Source organism: Triturus cristatus, chromosome 2_1 (assembly GCF_964204655.1).
Source record: "Triturus cristatus chromosome 2_1, aTriCri1.1, whole genome shotgun sequence".
In the NCBI taxonomy this organism is placed as follows: Eukaryota; Metazoa; Chordata; class Amphibia; order Caudata; family Salamandridae; genus Triturus; species Triturus cristatus.
Window position 1 is genome coordinate 382,291,427 of NC_140581.1, and position 21,911 is coordinate 382,313,337.

General features: G+C 44.8%; 1 protein-coding gene across 2 annotated transcripts in view; it reads left to right on the forward strand.

Annotated features, from left to right (window-relative positions):
• RAB3C (RAB3C, member RAS oncogene family) overlaps positions 1-21,911 on the forward strand; it is a 360,060-nt gene that overhangs the window by 293,118 nt on the left and 45,031 nt on the right. For both annotated transcript variants that reach the window (XM_085631449.1, XM_085631442.1), the window contains exon 4: positions 16,512-16,636. In XM_085631449.1, the coding sequence (XP_085487575.1) occupies positions 16,512-16,636 (125 nt within the window). The remainder of the gene's footprint in view (positions 1-16,511; positions 16,637-21,911) is intronic.

Consider the following 21,911-nt stretch of genomic DNA (forward strand, 5'->3'; position numbering starts at 1 on the left):
GTTGCTCTACATATAAGATAAAGGGGTATAGCTTGATCTGTAAGATTTGGGGGGTGGTTATCTCGAATTTGCCCAACAATCACGCTTTTATATCATGGTAAAATCAGTGGCGGCTTCTCCGTTAAGGCGGATGAGCTTCGCCCCACTGCATTTAAGCAGTGTAACAAAAGGAACAAGCATTTGCAATGCAATAGGTCTCGCATTTGCGGGAGTGTAAGCTATTGTCTTAGTAAATGACAATGCCTTTTATTTATCCATTTTCAAAACCAACATATAAATAAAAAGCATTGTCATTTACAATGCCAATAGCTCAATCTTTTCCAAATGCGAGACCTATTGCATTGTAAATGCTTGGTATGTGAAGAAGGCACACAGAGTGACGCAAATATACGCAGGCAACAGTAATTGAAGATACAATGTACAGCAGGAAGGAGGAGGACGGGGTGGGGCCTCACAGGGATTTATTTATTATGCATTTTTATATAGCGCGAACTTTACCCGAAGGTGTCAGAGCGCTTTACAATAAAACCAGTTACATTACATTACATAAGGACTTTAGAGTATATGAATAACATAAAAGATACAAACAGAGACATTCTAAACTCACATAAAAATGGTAGGAAGTATATTTGTTAACTACAGATACTGCTTGGGGGGTGTGCTTCCAGGTGCACCCAGAGCGCTGGGCAAGGAGACACACTGCACTAGAGATGGTGTGCACCCAGAGCGTCTGACAGAGAGACACTGCACGGGCTGGATGGTGCGAGTCTTGGTGCAACCAGAGCACTGGGCAGGGGGTCACAGTGCACTGGCCTTGGTGGTGTGCGTCCTGGTGCTAAAGAGAGACGCAGGAAATATTTATATGCCCATGCATACTGTAAATCTGATAGCATATGTGTGTGCTTACCTGTGTTCTAGTGCCGGTCTGTGTGTGTTTGTGTGTGCCTGTGTTCTCCTGGGCATGCTTAGGAGTCCGTATACGTGCTTGTGTGTGTTCTTGTACGTTCTGTGTTTGAACGACTGTGTTTATTGTATATATAAATATATTGTGTATAATCCTTCCCAAATGCACGACAAACAAGTGGCCAGAGCAGCGGCTGCTAGAAATGATGTTGGCGTTAACTGAAGCACACTGCACACATTTGTGTGTTTGCAGACCCAACACCTACAAATGTGTGGGATAGAGTTAATGCCTAATCTAGATTTATCTCTGAAGTGCGAGTCTGTCTCCAGGCCTACTAGTCTTTAACAAGCATTGGCATAGCCAATAGGTTTCGCCTTTGGGACCTTATAAGTGTTTAGTTATCCAGCACAAAATCCTTGGTGCAGCAACATTAACCATTGCATGGCTAAACACTTATAAGGTCCCAAAGGCGAGACCTATTGGCTATGCCAATGCTTGTTTGATTTTGGAATCACAGTGGCCTTGATATCCCCTTCATAAACTCAGTAACCTCTCCTGGTGTGGATTTTATTTCTGTGGATCCTGCGGAATCATAAGCCACATTGCAGAGCTTAGTTTGAACACATTTTAATGCAATTCTAATTGAGGGTATTATAGCGGAGAAAATGACTACTTTTGTTTCAATTTGTATTCAGTTTGTGTTATTTCTTTCTTTTGCAAACATATGCAGTAGGCATTGAAAGCAATAAAAAGTAAAACTGCAGCTGTCGAAACATAGTGTGCAAATGTTTGTAAAAAACATAAATTACCCATCACAAAAAATACATTTAAATAACATGAAATGAAAGCAGAGAATTGGCCCACCAACTCTGCCACTACAGTTTTAGGCAGAAGTGCTAAAAAACAATACTATCACTCGCATTGAAGAGAGCCAGCGACTGAAGTAGGCTGACCCACTGTGCAGGGGTGTATGCTCTCTGATGGGTGGAAACAAAATGTGAATAGCACTTGAACAGACCCATGAATGAAGTAGGCTGACCGAGGATGCTGTCTCCCTCACACTCTCACTGTCTCTCACACACACGTTCTCTCACATTTTTTGGAATACACGAGGCTGGTGAGCCAGCTAATGGAAACTCTAGGCCAGACCTAAAAAAAACAGTCCTAATTTAGATCTCTCACTTTGCAGGCTGATGCTGCTGATCACTCTGAGTGTATTGATCTGACAAGGATTGGGATATGTCAATGGAGAAAACCTGTGACAGTCCTTAACAAATGTGGAGTTTCCACATTGGCACAAAAGATCTGCCCACGTTCAATTCTCTGCAAAAATGTCAAACAAAGTGTAAGACCGAATTACAGTCCGAAGAAGGGTGAGACAGTGCTGTAAATGAACACCTATTGTTTTGAATAACCCTGATTAAACACCACAAGCGCCGATATTATTTCCCACATCCTTGGTGCTCACTGACTCCTGTGTTATTGTACTCCAAAATGTACCTATTCCTAGCTGTACAGAGAATGCAGTCCATTTCTTTTCAAGAGTTCTCAAACTGCAGGTCATCTGTTAAAAAAAACTGAAAACCCTGGTATGAGTTTTTACCATCGCAAGCCTGTGGTGTTTAAATGCATTTGCCTTTTTCAGTTGCTCTACCCTGCTTATTCCTTTGTTAGATGTAGTATTTTTCTTCTTGTTTTCGTAGATTTGGAGCAAGGTGGTTAGTTATAAAAACATAATATCACTTGAAGAGTTCATTGTTTAATACGATTCCTAGAAAAAGCAAACAATGAGAAACAGATTTGCACATCTTCTGGAGAGGAATGATATTTGCGAGTCTTAATGGGTTTTTTTTAAGACAAGTGACATTAAAGGGTTCAATTGCAGAAGCCTTTTTTTAATTTAATGTCACTTGATGTGTAGGCTTTTCATCTTGGATTATTTATTGCTAACTAACAGTAATGCCTCATTTAGAGTTTGTTCCTGGTGTAAATCGATCTCTTGCCCTTTGCTCTTAGGGGTTAAGGTTTGTTCTGAGATTAAAAAGGCCACAAATCCAACAAGCGTAAGTGATCGCAATCGCGGTCAAACATCAAAGCGGCCGTGCGGCCACGAAAGTGAAAGTACTCTCGTCAGGCGCGGCGCGCGTGGCCGCGCACATGCACAGTAGGTCTAGGCTGGCCTGGTAGCACTTTTTGGAGCCCTCTCAAAAAGTCTTGCCAGACCAGCGCATGCGCTGGGTCAGGCGAAACCTCAAAATAAAATGATAATAACTTTCAATTTTTTCCTTGTTGCGGCAGCCTTGCAAGGAAGGTGGCAAAAAACACACAATTAATGGACGGAATGCAGAACAAAGTCTGCAACCCAGTCAGGAGATCTGGGTTGAATCCATCATTCTTTTGCTCACCATGCCACCCCAGTTTAGACCTGGCCATATGGACCGGAACCAACCGGAACCAAGCATCCTAGGACCGGTTTCGGTGTTTCACCCCTCTTCAGCCAGGATAGCATGATTCCAGTGGCACAGTGAGCCCAAAGTATGCTTGTTTCCAGTCCAGGGAGGACCTGGCTTGGCAGTTCGGGCTGGACTGTTCCCATGAGGCACAGGGTCAAGACTGATTTGCATATGGCCAGGTCTAAACTGGGGTGGCATGGTGAGCAAAAGAATGATGGATTTAACCCAGATCTCTTGACTGGGGGTGAATGTTTTGATTTGTTCTGTATTCCGTCCATCAATTGTGTGTCTTTTGCTTGCAAGGAGGGTGAGGCTGCTCTGCTTACAGGACAGTCGAGGGGGAGGAGTTGTTTACTCTCCCTAAAGTGCGCATGAATGTTTGGCAGGCACTCTCGGCCCGGCCAAACTTTAATGCACACTTTGCATATTCTCCATCCAGGCTGCATTACAGCCTAGGTGGAGAACATGCCCAGACCCCCAGGCCACGTCAGAGCGCTGACCCATGGTGCCCAGACCAATCACAACGCTACATTGCAGCGTTGTGATTGGCTCAGGGGAGCCTGGGTGCTTCCTGGGTGCTATCTTCCTGTTCCGGAGATGACAGTGGAGAGAGCGGCGAGACACGGCGAGGAGGTACGTTTCTTTTCTTTCTTTACCCCCTCATCTGGACCCCCCCCCCCACCCGCCCTCCGTCCCCCCACCCCCGATCTGTGCCAGCCACCACTGGGTAAAATACATTATTTTGGAAGGAGGGCAGAAGGGGGCTTAAGGGGAAATGGGAAGGGATAGATAGCAGTGCAGATTGCTAGGGTTGCTTAAAAGACAATATATTGTAAAATAACCAACAGTTTTAAGAACTTCAAAACAGAGAAGAGAGATAGAGAGTGTGTGTGTGTGTTTTTTTTCTGTGTAAGTCTTTTTGTCTGTGTGTGCATGTAAAAATCCTAGGTGAAATCCGACAGCCACCTCACATTACCCGACTGAAAGCACCTGTACCCTTATTTACTAAACAATACGTTCATTAGGGAGGTGTAACACCCCAAGTAACCCCCCCCCCCCCCGCAGTGCTCCCCTGCAAAAGACGTAAATGCTGCTGCACAGAATTATTCCTTTCATTGCGTTATTTTCTCCTAGATAGTGGTGATGTTCTGTTTGTGTGCACTGTTGCCGTGCTGCAGATTGGAAACATCCTCGGGGAGCTGCGGATTCTTTCAGCTATTGTTTTTCAGCTGAGCCGCGGTTATCCCCATGGTAACAAAGCAAATGGCTGCGACCCAAACCACAAATTACATCATCGGACAGCTTCTGTGTGTCTATTGAGCAGGGAACCCGGCCATAAAATGAACAATTAAAAGAGCTAGCTATAAAAGTGCAATAAACCTTTGTTGAAATTAAGGGATTTCTTGGGCCAACATCAGCCCCCTGCTGAAGGTCAGCCAATGTGAAAATGTCACCAGAGCCATGCAGTTTTATCACAACCTTTATTATGGGCACTCGTGGCATAATATCATACTTTATTATACTTAAACCTGTGCGCGATCACAGCTCCCCTGCAAGGAGAGAAGGGAGATTCATAAAGCACAAAAACAAATGTGTCCTTCTGGCAGGCTTTGAACTTTTTGCACATCTCCTCAACCTTAGAGGTGGACTGAAATGTGCTCTCTAGGGAAAGCGTTGTCCGTGAATGTACAAGCTATGAGACAATGTACCATATTTGGGAATGAGGGATAATGGCAAAAACAGATTAACAAATCCATGGGTAGCTTCACATCCGAGAAAAATAAATCTACTTCCAGAAAAAATGCATAAATGCAATGCACTGGTTTTGTCTACCCCTAATTTATGACTATATGTATGCTATGTAATGCAGGGATCAGCAGCTGGCCATCAGAGGATCCTGCTTGCAGATATCCCTCACAAATAACCCACAGTTGTCATGATATATATTTACATTGGAAGTTCCTTCCTGTTAATTATTACGTTTGAGACTATGGGTGCCCAATGCAGATCCAGATGTATGGGATCCATGCCGGATTTTCAGGATAGCCGCATACAATACATTTGTGTACAGTGGATCTATAATGGAACTCCTTGACATAGTCAGGGGTTATTCTGAACGCTTTTGATGTATCCAGTCCTCCTGGTTCTACATCGGACATGTTGGTTCCGGCTATTCTAGTAAACGCAATGCTTCACTGCACTACATTTGCCAGGGAAGGAATTCAGTGTGGAGTAAAGATGTATCTATAGATACAGGTACATGCTTATTTGCCACCTTGCAAAGTGCAATCTTACATGCCAGTTCTGAGTTCCACACCTCAGTATGGGGGATAATGTAATAAAACTGATTTTTGAGACAAATTTCAGAATGTCATGGAATCTGCCCACGCAAATTCTGCCGGGCTTACCTGCTAACATTTGTGCTAGGAAATGTGTGTGGTATTTAGAACTACTTGGACTACTTTAATGCCCATTATGAGTGCAAACTCCTATTTGCCTCTGAATCTGGATTACCGGCCTGGTAAGAGTGAGATCGAAACATGAAAAACATATGACTTTGCGTTTATTTGCTGCTGCTGTTTTTCACAAACTCAGCAGAATTCTGAACCATTGATATTCAAACATGTAACCCTCAAGGAACAAAGTCTTACATTCACTCAGCCATTATGGTAGTGAAACATATGAGTTCTTAGTAGATATAGGGTACTATTTCGGATATATTGGAAAGAAATGTAGGCAGAGATCTAGCGTTATTTCGGGGTAATGAATTAGGAAGATGTAGTTACAGCACACACCCTTTAACACACTAGTGACTTTACAGCAAGTGGCATCACACAGATTGTGATCCTCCTTGATATTGCGCGAAGCAGCATCACACAAATTTGACCATAATCGCATCATAAAAACTAACAGTACATTAAAAATGTTAATAATGTTTTATTAGAAAAAAATCAACATATCTTTGAGTCTTTTATTAACATTTTTTAAGCTACAAAGTGCACCCATAAATCAAGCCACAAAGGGGACCTGCACTTGAGCTGAAGAACAGAGAACTACAGCTAGGAGTGCTTTTAAAACTGAACATCAATAATGCATTAGATTTAATGACTCAGGAGACTTCTTGTTTTTTTTATGTTGCTGGGGTGCTGCTTTAAACCCTGCAGCCCCCCACCACAACATTAATAAAATGGTTGGTTGTCCCCTGCCCCTTCTAATGACACTACCAGGCTCCAAAAATATATTTAAAATGCCCTTGCAGGGCATTATGGGGTGATCCTTGCAAGAAGCAGTGAATAATTAATGAGTGTATCCTTCTGCTCATTTATTACTCATTTATTTATTTTGTTATGTTTTTAGGTGCTGCGTTCCCACCCAGGACACCCACATGTTTAATATTTGCTGAGGGCCACCAGGGAACCCCAGGGCCCCGTCGGTCCCACTGCCTCCCTGTTAGCAGCCCCACAGGAGACAGAAATCCCTTTTTCTTTTCTTTTTAAAACTGTGGTGCCCCAGGGGCCACACAGCACACTCCACCACATTAATTCAGTATTTGGAGTCATGGGGGGAAGCCCCATGGCCCCGCGGCCACACTAGCTCCCTGCTATTCTGTGATTCCCTGCCCGTAAGAAAGCGGGCAGGAAAACAGTTCCCTGTCTGCGCTCTTACGAGCAAGGAATCTGCAAATTCAGCCCTAGGGGATAGGGACCCCGGGACCATACAATGGCTGTTTACTTTCTCAAAATATTTAAACTGTTTGAGCAACATAAATCCTCCTTACAACATTAATTTTGGGATATGCATATCCTAGTACTGCACTTTGGAACACTCTCCTGGCATTTCATAACTTACTGGAACAAACTCATTGAAATTTGAGGTTTTAATCCTGAGGTGTCATTATTTGTATCAAATCTACATTTTAAGATGTCATGGGCTGTAGTGTTGTGAAGGATGGGACAACGGGATGTCAATTCCAAGTATGATATCACGAGGAAAGGACATGCAATGTTAGCCAATGGGCTTGTTTTACTTTCACTGCATCAATGCTCGGGGCATATCTCAGCCCGAGCACTGATTGTTACAGGAGAGGTATTGTTGAAATGGTGAGACTTTCCCCTTTCCAATGATATCTCTGCCCAGTAGATCCCTGCATGGGGATCACCATAGGAGATTGACCCCCAAACAGGGATCCACCCAGAAGTCCACAGGGAAATGAGGGAGCGACCCCTCAGGCAAGAGGCTTGTGCTCTCCCCACCACCCCCAATAATTTCAGTCTGTCTGCCCCCCTTGGAGGAGGATGGGGGTGATTACCCCCGATCTGCCCACTCCGGGAGGCAGAAAGCCCACTAGACACATGGGAATAACACAAAAAATATAAATAAATGTTTGGGGCTGCCCACCATGGGCATTGCCCTCACCCCCCCAAAACTGCAGCATCATTTTTTCTGACCCCCTTGTGGGCCGATGGGAGTCATTACCCTCAATCTGCTCTCCCCGGGGTCAGAAAGCCAACTAGACACCAGGGAAAGTTTAGAAAAAAAAATATACAGGGGAGGGGGCCGAGGGGGGAGATTACCCCCAGGGGACAGAAAGCTTACTAGACACCTGGTAAAAAACACAAAGCAAAATGTAGGGTTGGGGGCTGATGGGGGGTGAATACCCCCAATCTGGCCCCCGGGGCAGATTGTTGCAACCTCAGCTTTATCCGTTCCTGTCGTGAGCACTAGACCCAGCCATAGAAGTGGTGCAGATTTTTTTGTGGTTTGATCCATTCCTGTCATGAGCAGTAGGCCCAGCTACACAAATGGTGCAGCATTTTTATAGGCCTAAGTGAGGTAATGCTGGGTGGTATGAACTCTGTAAATTCCTGGAATTCTGAAAGTTTCCATCCCAAAAATGTAAGGAAAATGCGTGATTTCAGGTAACGTTTGAGGTTTAAAAGGCATTGTGGATAAGAAAAACTCATGGGATCCATGCAAGGCACACCACCCTGGAATCCCCTGGTTTTCTAATTTTCATAAATGGCTGTGGTTTGTAGGTTTGCATCAGTGGTGCCACAGCACGGCCCCACTTACAGCAGCTACCCCTATTGCTTATCTATCAATGTAGCAGTTTAGGGCCTTTTGTGTCCTGGTCTCTGGGCTTGCCCACACAAGTAGTAATCCGTTCTTATCGGGGGACATGTGGCAACTCAGGGCGTTAGGAAATTTTGGCCACCCGCAGATTTCAGAACATTCCATCACATAAATGTAAGGGAAATGTGTATTTTTAACCAAAGTTCTTTTGTTAAAATTACCTAGTGATAGCCACGCAAGTCACACAATCTTGGACTCCCCGAGTTGTCTAGTTTTAAAAAATGTGCACGTTTCCTAGGTTTCTGTAGGTGCTGGCTGAGCAATGGCACAAAATCCACAGCTACTCACTTTTTTTAAAAAAGGTCAGTTTTAAGGTGGAAAAATGTGATGTACCCATATTGAGTTTTGGGCTGTTTCCTGCTTTGGGCAGTAGGCCAACCAACACAAGTGAGGTACCATTTTTATTGGAATACGTGGGGAAATAGTGGGTGGAAGGAAGTTTGTGGCTCCACGCAGATTCCAGAACTTTCCATCATAGAAAGGGGAGGAAAATGTGTTTTTTTTAGTCATAGTTTGTGGTCTGCAAGGAATTCTGGGTGAAAAAACCAAGTGAGAGCCACGCAAGTCCCCCCATCCTGGATTCCACTGGATGTCTACTTTTCAAAAATCTGTATTTTGCTAGGTTTCCATGGGACCAACATCCACAACTAACCACTTTGCAACAAAAGGGTCAGTTTTGAGTGGAAAAATGTGATGCATCCATTTGAGTTTTGGGCCATTTCTTATCGCAAGCACTTGGTCTGCCCACACAAGTAGATACCAGCTTTATGGGGAGATTTGGGCAAATGCTAGGTGTAAGGATGTTTGTGGCTCCCCACAGATTCCAGAACTTTCCATCACAAAAAGATGAGGAAAATGTGTTTTTAGTCGATGTTTAAGGTTTGGAAGGGATTCGCTGTAAAAAAAACCTGGTGAGAGCCGTGCACATCACCTCACCTTGAATTACCCCAAAAGTTTTAAAAAATGTTCAGGTTTGCTAGGTTTCCCGAGGTGCCAACTGAGCTAGAGCCCAAAATCTATAGCTACCCACAATGTAAAAACGTGTAATTTTTCAGTTGATAAAAGTGTGGTGTCCATGTTGGGTTTTGTTCCATTTCCAATCATGGCACTAGGCCTACCCACAAAAGTGAGGTACCGTTTTTATTGAAAGACACGTGGGAGCATAATATAGTAGAACACTTGTTTTCACCCATTGGATTTCGCTGCATTTGTGACTTCCAAATGTAAGCCAGTGTGTAAGATAGAAGATATTTTGAAAAAATACCCTTTAAATCATGTTAGTACGAGTACCTACAAAGTCAGAGATGTACAAATAACCACTGCTCCTAAACTCCATGTCTTGTGCCCATTTCAGAAATACATAGGTGTCCTTGATACCCATTTTTCACTGTAAATATTTCACTATATGCTATACTCAGTACACAAATAAAAACCATTGTACGGCGCAACTCAGTCGTTGTCTGTGGGTACCTTGGGCTCTTAGAGAACCTTCAAACCCTATATATGCCTCCAACCAAAAGAGTCTAGAGGACATAATGGTATACTGCTTTTGTAAATTGGCCATCCTGTTAAAAAGGTACAGATGAAATTGTTGTAAAAAATGGCTTTGTTTTTTAATATTTATTTTAAATATTTCTTTAATTCAACACTTAGGGGTCTATTATGATGTGGGGCGGATCGCCACCACCCGCATGGTGGTGGCAATCCGCCCTACATCATACCCTGCCCGCCACCCATTTCCCGCCTGCCATATTAGTATGGCGGGGGGACCCCCGCGGACGGAAAGACAGTCCGCCGGTTTTCCGCCGGAAAAGGGTCTGGATATGGTGGCGGTGTCTGCTAGACACCGCCATCCATATTAGCATGAGAGCGGGAAGCAGCCTTTCCGTGGCGGCAACGAGGCATGCGGATTTTGCTTTTGGGGGCCTGTTGCGGGCCCCCAGGGTATGTGGGGTGTGCACATTCTCACGGACAAGGTGGCAGGCATTCCCAGCATTTTGGCGGGCGGTGCTCACAGCACCGTCCGCCACAATGCTGGGAATGGAGGATGCCACCGTGGCGGTTGCATCCTAATTGGAGGGGCGGGACCGCCACACCACTGGCGGCCGGTCCCAGCACCGCTAGGGTGGCGGGCGATCCTAATAGGCCCCTAAGTTTCTGTGGTAAAACCTTGATGGATCTACACTTATGAACCCTTGCTCAATTCGGGATTCTATCTACTTTTCATAAATCTATAGCTTTCCTGGATCACCCATGGGTTTCACACTGGTTTCCACCAGAAACTAGAAGTAGGTTGAGGGCACAAAACATAGGAAAAACTGTGATTAAAACATCGTTTTTTAAAATTCAGCTTTGCAAGTTCCTGAAAACTGGGAAGATGGTGAATTTAGCACAGCAAACTATTTCTTGATGCCATATTTAGGAGAAAGACTGACACTTTTATTCAGAGCACTTTTTTCCTATTTTTCCCCAAAAACTCAAAATGTTGCTATATTTTGCCTATTTTTTTGGTCAAATCCAGGGTAATCCACAAACCTTGGTAACCATCAGAATTCTCAGTAAGTTGGAAAAATGATGCAACTTTTGTGTGGATAGCTTATGTGGAAAAAAGTTATGGAGCCGTAAGCGTGAATCGCCCCAAATAGCCAAAAAAATGGCTCAGCACTTTTGGCAGAAATGCCTAGCAGTTAAGGGGTTAATGATGAATATCTTCCACATATTCAAAAGTTTATGCACTGCAATAGTTGCTTACTATTCATAGGGGCATATTCTGTACATCGAATCATTGAGCAAGTATGGAAAACGGGCTGCTTTAAAAAAAAAAGACTGCTTTATTTAAAACAGACACAGTGGACTGCTGACCTCAGGAGGCCACCATCCCTGTAATGGCTGTAATCGGTCCCAATTTGCAACCTACCACATTATTTTCCTGTAGTTGATCTATTTGCAACCCACTATGAACCACTAATAATAACTCAAAAGAGTTTCATACATTAGGAATATCGATTGTACATCGGGCCCATAGAAAACAAAGAAATTAAAAGTCCCAGACAAGACCAGTCAAAAAGACAAGAATGGAAATGTAAACAAATTGTCACAAACATGCAGAAAATGGGATGTAGCGTTCAAAATTAAAAAAGGAAACAGAAACCAGCTCATGGGGGAAAAAAACAAGCATTGGCATAGCCAATAGGTCTCGTCTTTGGGACCTTATAAGTGTTTAGCTATGCAACAGTTGCATAACTAAATACTTATAAGGTCCCAAAAGCGAGACCTATTGGCAATGCCAAGCGGCTGTGCGGCCGCGAAAGTGAAAGTAATCTCGGTAAAGTGCGTTGCGCGCGCCCGCGCACATGCACTGTAGCTCTAGGCTGGCCTGGTAGCACTTTTTGGAGCCCTCTCAATAAGTCTCGCCAGAGCAGCGCATGCGCTGGGTCAGGGTCAACACCCAGACAGAGATAGTGGTCTCTCAGTTGAGTGATAGCCTCCCTAGAGAAAAAACTCAGAGTCCGAAAAGCAGTCGAGTCCACTGAGGTTATGTTGTTATTTCGGGAGGGTCTGCCGGATGCCCCTGTTTTAAAAAAAGGTCAAAAGCAGTTCCACAAGTTCTAGTAGCAGTGGTACCCTGTGGAAAAGTTATCAGATTCAGAAATGTCTCCTCTCTTCTTCCAGTTGTGGGGTGTAGGTCTCAATGCAGTGTCTAGGTTCCTATACAAGAGCTTCAGACAGAATTCTATGGTACAGCAAGCAAGGATGCTTTAGCGTCTCTTCAGAAGGCGTACATCCAGAATATTGAGTTTTTGACATAAACTTCCATACATATCTACTCCAGAATACTAACCGTCACTAGATCATCCAGGTGAGTATATCTAGGAAGACATAGGTTTACTATTTTGAACTCCACATTATGTTTCTAGATAATATGCATATATTCAAGGTATGTAGAAGTGGACTGCACATCTATATCAATATTGTTGTAGGCTGTTATTTGTGGGGTCAATATCTTGACATACAACCCTTCAGAACAAGAGGGAATCTCTCCTTGGAGAAGGCCAAGCATGAAGTTTTAAAAGGTCAGTCAATAATATTGAGATTTGACTAACACTAATATAATTTCCAGACTAGCCACGCCCAGTTATTCATCTGAGAGATACACTTCCTTCCCTCGATACAACCTTTGTAGCATCAAACGTAACCTCTATGTCTATGCACCAAATATTAAAACTGGTTAATGTGTGTCTCCACTGAACAGAGCGCTCTCCTGTCTCCCAACTCCACCAGTTGCCCTGTCAGTTCCTCCAGCAACCTTCAGTGGAAACCTCCCTCGATCTAACACATGGGCTAGGCCTCCTGGAGGGTACGGTTGCAGTGACTGTCAACAGCCTTCCTTCTGAATTAGTATAGTAGAATGTATTTAGTCACTGATATTGTTCTTCTTAAGCCCTAGGTTTGGCTCCCATCCCAGTGTAGGCTTTGAGTGGGACTCACTTGAAGTGGCAACTGGAAGGGGAGGTCTTGAAGTGGGCATATGTACAGAATGCTCTTTTGATGAACCCAGGTAGAATGGATTTAATATCTCAAAACTCCTGGCAGGGTATTTATTATATGAATGTAGTTCCACCACTAGACTCTCTCTTCAGCCCAGGTTACCTAGACATTGCAAATTCTGTTTTGATAGCATTTTGCAGTAAATGTTATAAATGAAATGTCACATTATATTTCTTATAGGAGGAGATATACACTACAATTGAGGGTGGCAGGATTGCAAACAAACTAACATACATGGTAGGTTTTAGAAGCGGATGACACAATCATGTCATTCACTCATTCTTTGCGTGTTCTGTGCAGTCATATAGGGGACCATACCAGAGGGTCGGATTTAAAAATAAAACACCTACACTATGAACTGCGACAATGTGGTTCTGCATCTATGTTAGACTGATGATGTGGCATCCCACCTTGAAGATGATATGAATGATGCGCCTCGTTTAGCAGGTTCCAAGATTCCTCTCCTGTTATCCGCAGACAACACCCTACTAATATCAAAAATCCAGAGTGGTCTACAATGTTTAGTGGGAAAAGTCGCTGCTTTTTGTAGCAAGTGTGGACTGCTGGTCAATCATACAAAGACTAAATTTATGGCCATCAGCCCACACAAGTGTTTTGGATTTTCTATATTCTTGGAGGGCAAACCATGAGATAGGGTCAGTGAGTTTTCCTACCAGGGGATTTACCTCACTAAATCAATGTCTTAGGCCTTGCAGGATGAGAGAAGCAGTTTGAACCTTATCCAGGTTGCAGCACCTATTTTAAAAATGCATCTGGTATTGCAAGATAGACAGCTATACCCTGCTTTGAAAGTATATAGAGCTAAGTCAGAGGGCAGAGAAATGTGGAGTAATGTTGACTTGAGCACGTTGGGGGTGGCTAAGAACACCTTTATAAGAGCCCTCACGCATCTGGCCGTGGTGTTCTGTATCGTCTGGAGTTTACGGAGTAGGGACTTGTTGATGCCGGCGTAGAGAGCGTTTCTGTAGTCCAGTTTGCTAGTGATGAGTGCGTGGGTGACTTCTTCCTTGACTCAGGGGGATACATTTGAAGGTCTTTCGGAGGATGAGGAGGGTGTTGAAGCAGCTGGAGGTGACGGCGTTGACCTGTCGGTTCATGGCGAGTGATGAATCTAGTATGATGCCGAGGTTTTTGGCATGGTCTGTAAGTTAAGCCTGACTACCTTTGTGCCAAGCTACCAGAGGGCTAAGCACAGGTTTACATTTAGTGACTTTTGTGGTTCATCCTGACAGGTTTTGTTGCTATTACTTGGGTAGGGTTTCACCTCCCTTAACCCATAACCCAATTTTTCACACATAGTCTTTCAGTCTCTGGCTGGGTGCTGGATGCGGTCTCAGGTTTTATCGCTGACAGGGGTGTGAAGATGCACCAGCTCTCACAGCAGGGTTAGAGGTTGCAAAGGGTTGCTTAAAGGGATACTCTTGTACAGTGACCCTTTGCTGGGCTGGAGGTGGTGTAATCGAGCTAGGGGTAGGCCATTCCCATTCTTCTCAGTGCTCCTGCCCTCCATTTTATTGGGGTGAGTTGCTAGGTTTTTATTATTCCAGTAATGTTAGTTCTTTTTTCCTCCTCCTTTGAGATCTTTTTGAACCATGAGATGTTGTTGACCCATGAGACTGGTTAATTGTGGGCAAAGCCTCATTCTCATTGCCCCTGGGCTCTTGTAGGAGCTTCAAGGGGTTCCCTTAGGGATGAAGCTGCCTCAAGCACCACAGCCTTGAGCCCTCCTGCCACTGCACCAGCTTCACCAATGATAGCTATGTCCCTGAATTAATGGAGATGTTGTGCTGACAAGTACACACTGTCATAGTTTGCACCTCACAGGCAGCATGGGATCGAAGAGCAGCACTACCCACCACTTCCCCAAGGGATTGAGTGTTAGAGGCCGGTTCCTCCTTTGAGTTACCTGAACGCCCCCTCGATGGTAAGCACTGTCAGACTTAAGCCTGAAATTACAAGAGTGGGTGTGCTCCTCAAGACTCTTCATGACCCCTAAGGCTTCCCCTTCCCCAAGGAAAGGAGCCAATAATCCCTTCTACAACCATTCGTAATGGACATTCAGCAATGTCTCAGTGGCCTGTGCATGCTTCTGTTTTAGAAATACAGGCAAGTGAAAAGGATATTCCCTCATTTTCATGAAGAGAGACACCATTCTAAGGAATGAATACATCCTTCTAAATGCATAGGCCTCTAGTGCAGTGGCGGCTGCTGCCAACACGAAGTGGGGGGACAGCTCGGGGGGGGGGGGGGGAACAAGAAAAAAAGTACACTTACCTTCCTGCTGCTGGCCGCCGCTTCTATGATCCTCTTCTCCCGTGCCTCGGTGCTCTTCTGGTCCAGGAACTGCAAACTGCATTTCCCATGAGCACAGTCTACGAGACTCCCCTACGGCCAATCCCAGCACTTCTCGAAGCGCTGGGATTGGCCTGAGCGGGCTTGTATACCGCTCCAAAGGGGACTGGAAGCCTGCACCTGCTGTTCTCTCCATCAGCAATGCAGCTCGGGCTGGGGAGAGGTCAGTGCGCATGTCGGTTTGGCCGTCTTGAGACAGCCAGCCAAACTCACATGCGCACTGACAGCAGTGCCCAGTGCCCACCACTTCTGCTGCTGATGGCCCCGCCCCCAGGACTCGGATGACAGCTGCTTCTTCTAACCAGCTCCTACAGGTCAAACAAAATGATAATAAAGCAGTTTAATAATTGCTTTATTATCATTTTATTTTACGTTTTCACCTGCTCCTTCCAGCAGTGGGGCAATTCTCCTCCGCCATAGTGAAGGACCTGCCCATCACTCCGAAACATGGCCTCTCCAATATAATTCACATAAAAGAAATGGATGAGTGTAATCGACCGCTGGGAGGGGAGCACAGGCTCGAGGCTCTGGTAAGCCTCAGATTCCTGGTGGCCAAGTGAAGTGTCACACGTGAATGGAACGCCAGTGACCCAACCCTGGTCATTGACTGGTTGATAGTTATGGATAGAAGCTCGGCTGCTGAGAAAACAGTGAATGAATGCAAAGATGTGCAAGAAAACAAAAAAGGTCTGGAGACCAGGGGACCAACAAAGGATCCTCACAGAACGGAATTGCATGAATGTTAGGCGCTGATTATTTTGTGTCCTTTCCTTTATACTTACTCAAGTAAAGGTGGTTGGGGTGGTGAGACCTTTTTTTCAATAATGTATGCCGTGTGTGACAACTACATGTCTGATTTATATAGTGGCTACTGTTGTATCATGCTTCCAACCTGTACCAAATTCTGTTTATGGAAAACAATACATATATGTCATAAAAAATGAGAGATTAGTTAATTTCCACATGCCTTCATCAGCAGCAAAAGCCACGTGAAACCCTAGAACCAGTGTGAAATGACTTAAACATGACATTCCACTTTTTTTATGAGATTAAAGTCTGCCAGGTTTATCATTCTTTAACACCATCTCTCTCTTTAACAGGTCTACTCAGATCAAGACATACTCGTGGGATAATGCCCAGGTGATTTTAGTTGGAAACAAGTGTGACATGGAAGATGAGAGGGTGGTCGCCACTGAAAGAGGAAGGCATTTAGCAGAGCAGCTTGGTAAGACCCCACAGGAAATTCAGCTTTGTAATTAGTTCTAAAGGAATCAAGAATCTTAATTAAATGCAATAATGAGTTTAATTAAAGCAGATCACTCTCCATCGTGCAAGTGAAAATTGATTTAAAAGTAGCAATTAGGGGATTTTTCAGTGTTTTTCCTCTAACTGAAATTGCTTCTTATACTTCTTATGTTTGCTAATTTCTTCATCATTGCCGTTTTTTTTTTTGGGGGGGGGAGGGGGGGCTTTTTCAGAAGAATGTAAAGCCAGTATACAGCTTCAGCTCCACAGTGGTGAAGTACACAGGTCACCATGTCCTTCAGTTATCATTAGCATCACAGCAGTAGAACTTGAAGGAGGCCTTGAACGTCCTCTACATAGCTGCCAAGGTTTCAGATAGCTATGGGTGACATTTTCATAATATCAGTGCAAATATGAGTGACATTTCAACGACTATGAGTGACACTTTCTTTCTAGCAAAATCAAGCAATGTAGACGAGGGAAACATAAATATTAGAATTTACACCCATTTGAGCAACAAGAAACTCTAATAAGATCTTAAAACTGCAACAAGGCACCAGAAATGGTCTCTCTGTCCACATGGAACAACAGGAAGGATATGTGAGGGCCCAACATGAACAACTTACACAAGTAGGCATGTCTGCTGCCTACGTGTCACACAGTCTCAGCTGACTAGCACACGGACAGGCTGTCAAGCACCATTTTGCATGATCCTCACATGCTGAAGCTGGCACAGTAATCTCTCATACAACATAGCCGACAATTTAGGACTGTCATAAACATGTTGTAAATTACCCCCAGTGGTTTTGAGAAATAAACCGCAACGTAAAGGAGGGGACAGAAACACACACTTAATCACAGCCCGGGCTGCGGTCGGCAACCAGCCACCTGTTAGCTGTTCTCATTCTTTTAGCACTAAAGTCACAGGGACAGTGACATTGCATACCATACTGTCCTGTTTTGAACATGCTGTAGATTACACGTTCTTCAATAAGACATCACATGCCATTCACTGCAGACTATGTATGTACACATTTGCAAAAGGTAGACGAGAGGGATGAGAAGGAAAAACAGAAACAACAGGAAGAGGGAGAGGAGAGAGAGGGAAGGAGGGAGGGTGGCAATGGGAGTAGGATTAGAGGCAAAAGGAGGATTTGTGATAGGGAGAAGAAACGGAGGAGGAATAGGGTGCTGAGTGGAAGCCAGAGGCTATAGGAAGATAAGAAATATTGGAGCAGAAGGAGGAAATTGGAGGTATTGAAGCAAAGCGATGAAAGTACCTCGGAGGAAAGAAGAAAGGCAAAAGAGAGAAGAGGATGACGATCAAAGGTAGGAAGAATCAAGAGAATGAGATGAAAGAAGAGGAAAATGAGAGAAAGGAAAAGTGAGCATGAAGGGAGGAGGATGGGGTATATAATGAGAAGAGGAGGGTGGGAAGTGAAACTGTAGAGGAAGGAGATAGCGAGAGAGAGGAAGAAATGAAAAGCAAGGAAAGGCTGGAGAGAAGGTATGTCCTGGTCTGTCACTACAACAGAAGGATGGATACTGTCTTAGTGCTCATTCAGTCAGCAATTTAGGGGCTTGGTTTAGAGGTAGGCGTCAATCAGGTATTCACATATTCATGGGGGAAGTGCTAATTCTAGGTGTTTCTCAGACTACCCCTGTTGCCAGGTGTGATGTCAAGCCAAGCTGCTGTCAGCTGCCTTGTGCTCTGCTCCTGTGTGCAACAACTCTTAGCAGAATGAAAAGCAATCATGAAAGCTCCTTCATCCTGTTTCATACACTGTTTGTGGTTCACTGGACACAGGTTTATGTACCTGGGAGGTCTGACATGCCAGTGTATTTGTCATCTTTGTCTAACAGTTTCAGGATATCAGACCCGCCAAGTGCTACGCATCGGTTAGTCTAACACTTTTTGGTAATTTTCTTTTTTGCATAACTGCAAGCATTAGACATTGCCACGCAGATCGCCTGATGCGTGGTACTTGGCAGGACTGCAACACACCAGTGCACCAGGTTTCACTACACTTATTAACTCACACATAACAGAGGTGAGATGTCTTGGGCTGCAAAAACCTTCTAGATTCGCATGTGAGACAACAGATTGCAAGGATCCCGCTAACTCGCACCAGTATTGTACAGCAGGGCAACCCCTCAGGTTGTAGAGGGATTACAACATTGTTATATGTCAGCAGAACTGTCTTCCAGTTTACATAAGTCTTTCAGGCTGACACCTAATGCAGCAAAGCCCTTCCTCATGCACAAAAGCCTCTTAAATCACCCTGAGCCGTGGCCAATGTGGAGTGGATTGCTGAAAAGCTAAGCCTCTATTAGTGTCGCCTCCTGCCACGCCCCTCTCAACCCGCACACCTATCCATCACCCCTGGCTGCTATCCTCCCACACCCTTCTCTCCCTGTCACCATTCTACCTGTAGCAGAGCCCAGCATTTCCAGATTTCTTGTTTCAGGGTGGGGCTCCCAAGGCTGCTTACGAGGTTGGTCCTGCCATTACTCACCGCAAATGCGGCAAAGAGCTGAGGCCAACCGTGGGAAATGAAGTGGGAGCTGGGCCATTCGCGGTGACCAAACACCGGTGTACAAGCGGTAGCCAGTGACGACAACAACGTGACTTATCAAGGGGCCTTGGGATGGCCTGTCGACTATTAGGCACAAGACACAAAGGTGCGTGGACCGGGGGATCAACGGGGGTGAAGAAGGAAGACAGGGATCAGCAAAACCCGGATCGGTTGAAGGAGGAAGACAGGGTGCGGTAAGTGCTATACAGTGAAAGCATATTTATAATGAAGAAGACTAAGACAAAGTTCACACTCCAAGCTGCACTCACTTTGCTCTCGCCGTGGCCTCAACGACTCTGCCCTCTGAGGTTCAGCAGCTGCGTGGAGAGACTGGTGTGCTCCTATGTGCTGAACAACTCCTGCGCATCGGCCTGCCACAGGCGGTTCACTCAACAGCTGGCGCCCCAGTGCCGTGGGTCGGCTCCCTCCAGTGCGTGATCAACATTTCTATTAATTAATTTAAATTAACCGCGGTGCGAGCCTGCTGAAACTTTAACTCCAGCTGCTGGCGGCAGCAGGACGCGTGTGCTACAAAACTCTTCCTGACCTCCTGACTGAGTCACAGAAGTATGACTGTAGCACATATGCCCTGCCGTTGGTGAATCCTAGTATACATGTTACATTGTAAAAGAGTAGCAGCCACAGCTCAGGAGCAGAGTGCATGGCGCGCTGCCACTCCTCCCTCCAGCTTTAGTTTCAGTACTGGTCAGTGGTGCATGGTTACTAGAGCTCCTGCTTGACAGCTCAGGAGGTGCTATTATGCATGACAATGCATTTCAGTGTGACCATCACACTGAAATGCGTTAGTCTAACGCATGATGCATGGTACTTGGCAGGCCTGCCTCTAAGCTGCAAATGCAGAGATTGCTGCAGGTCAGGATTAAGAAGCATTTGCAGAGCTCAGTGCTTATCTGTGTTTTGAAAATTTCAATTTTGGGGGTTCTGCCTCAGTACGCAATAAGCCAGATGTACAAAGCACCTGTGGCACAATTTGCGTCACAATTTTTTGTGACCAGTGTGGTATTTTAAGAACCAACCTTTGTACTAATAGGTTGGTTTGCAAAATACCAAATTGTAGTGGGTAAAAAAGGACCTACCTTTTTGATTTGCAGTCATCACAAGGATAGTGGCCTGCTCGGGTCAGCAGGCCACCATGTCTGTTATTGCTTTTAAATAAAGCAATCTTTGTTCGGTCTTTGATTTTACTTTTGATTTTACCAAACTAATATACTTACTGTTGGACTTGGCCCTTTTTGGCTAAAGTTCTTCAAACGTTTTGCTTTCCCCCAAGACCTTTTTTCTGACATGGTGTTTCCAACTTAGATGCTTTAGGCATTTTGCCACCACTGCTGATCAGTGTCAAAGTGCAACTGCTTCCTGTGTAAAGTGTAATGGTAATTGGTTGTCCATGATTGGTATGTTTGCCTTACTAGTAAAGTCCCGAGCAAAGTACACCATGTGTGCCAGGGCTGGTAATGCAAATGCTACTAGTGGACCTGCAGCACTAATTGTGCCACCCACACAAGTAGCCTTAAAGAGGGAACTCAGGCCTGCCATTGCAGGGCCTGCGTGCAGTTTGTTAAACTGCCATGTTGTTCTGACAAGTGCACCCACTTGCCAGAACTTACCCTTCCCTCTCTATGCTCATCAGACACCCCTATGGTGGGTCCAAGGTACCTTCTGGGCAGGGTGCAGTGCATGTGAAAGGTAGGACATGTACTAAGGTGTGTACCATGTCCTGACAGTGAAACACACTCCATTTCGTTTTTCACTGTTGAAAGGCCATCTTGCCCATAGGATAGAATGGGGAGGCTGTGTAATATGTTTTCCAGCCTATCTTCCCAAATGCTTAAGATGAGAGGTGAAGTTTAGTGTGCCTGAACTCACAATATAATAACACATCTTTTTATGAAGGTGGTTTTTGCATTGTGTGTTTAGAAGCCACTCTTTTAGAAGTGGCTGGGTTTTTGTGTTCTAAACAATTATGTGTGTCTCTGCCTGGTTGTGGATTGAATGTCTGGATTTGAATGCGATAGGATCTGGGGAATGTCTTGACCCAGGAGAGGAGGTGAGACAGTTCCAGATGCAGGCTGACCTACATCTGGAATGTAGGGGGGAGGAGTAGCCCCTAGAGGTGAATAGGCCTGGGTTGCTGCCATAAAACAATTGTCCCATCTCCTGCTGAGTGATTGAGAATCCAGACCCCCATTAATCAAAGGAAAAAGGTGTCACTGGCAGGGAGGCACCTGGAACTGGTTTGAACAGGGGTCAGTGCCCCCCTGAACACAAAGACTTCAAAGACATTTAGGGGTATAACTATGAGAGCTGAAGCCCCTGAACTTTGGAGATGGCTTGATCAAGATTGAACAAGACTGAAGCTACTTTGTGGTCAAGAGGAACCTTTGTGAAGGAAGAAACAACTGAAGAGACTGAAGGAAAGGACTGACCCTTGCTGTGTGTTCTAGGGCTGGCCTGCAGTTTGCTGTTTTAACCAAGGAAAGGCTGAAGGGACTTTGCTGTGTGCTGTGTCCCCCTGCTTGAAAAGACTTTGCTGTGCTGTGTCCTGAAGTAACTTATCTCCAAGGGCCTGAGGTGAGGTGGCTCCCTGTTGTGGAAACTCAGGAACACAAAAGTTTCCAGGAGAGTCTCAGCGACGCTGTGTGCATGTGCTTTTTACAG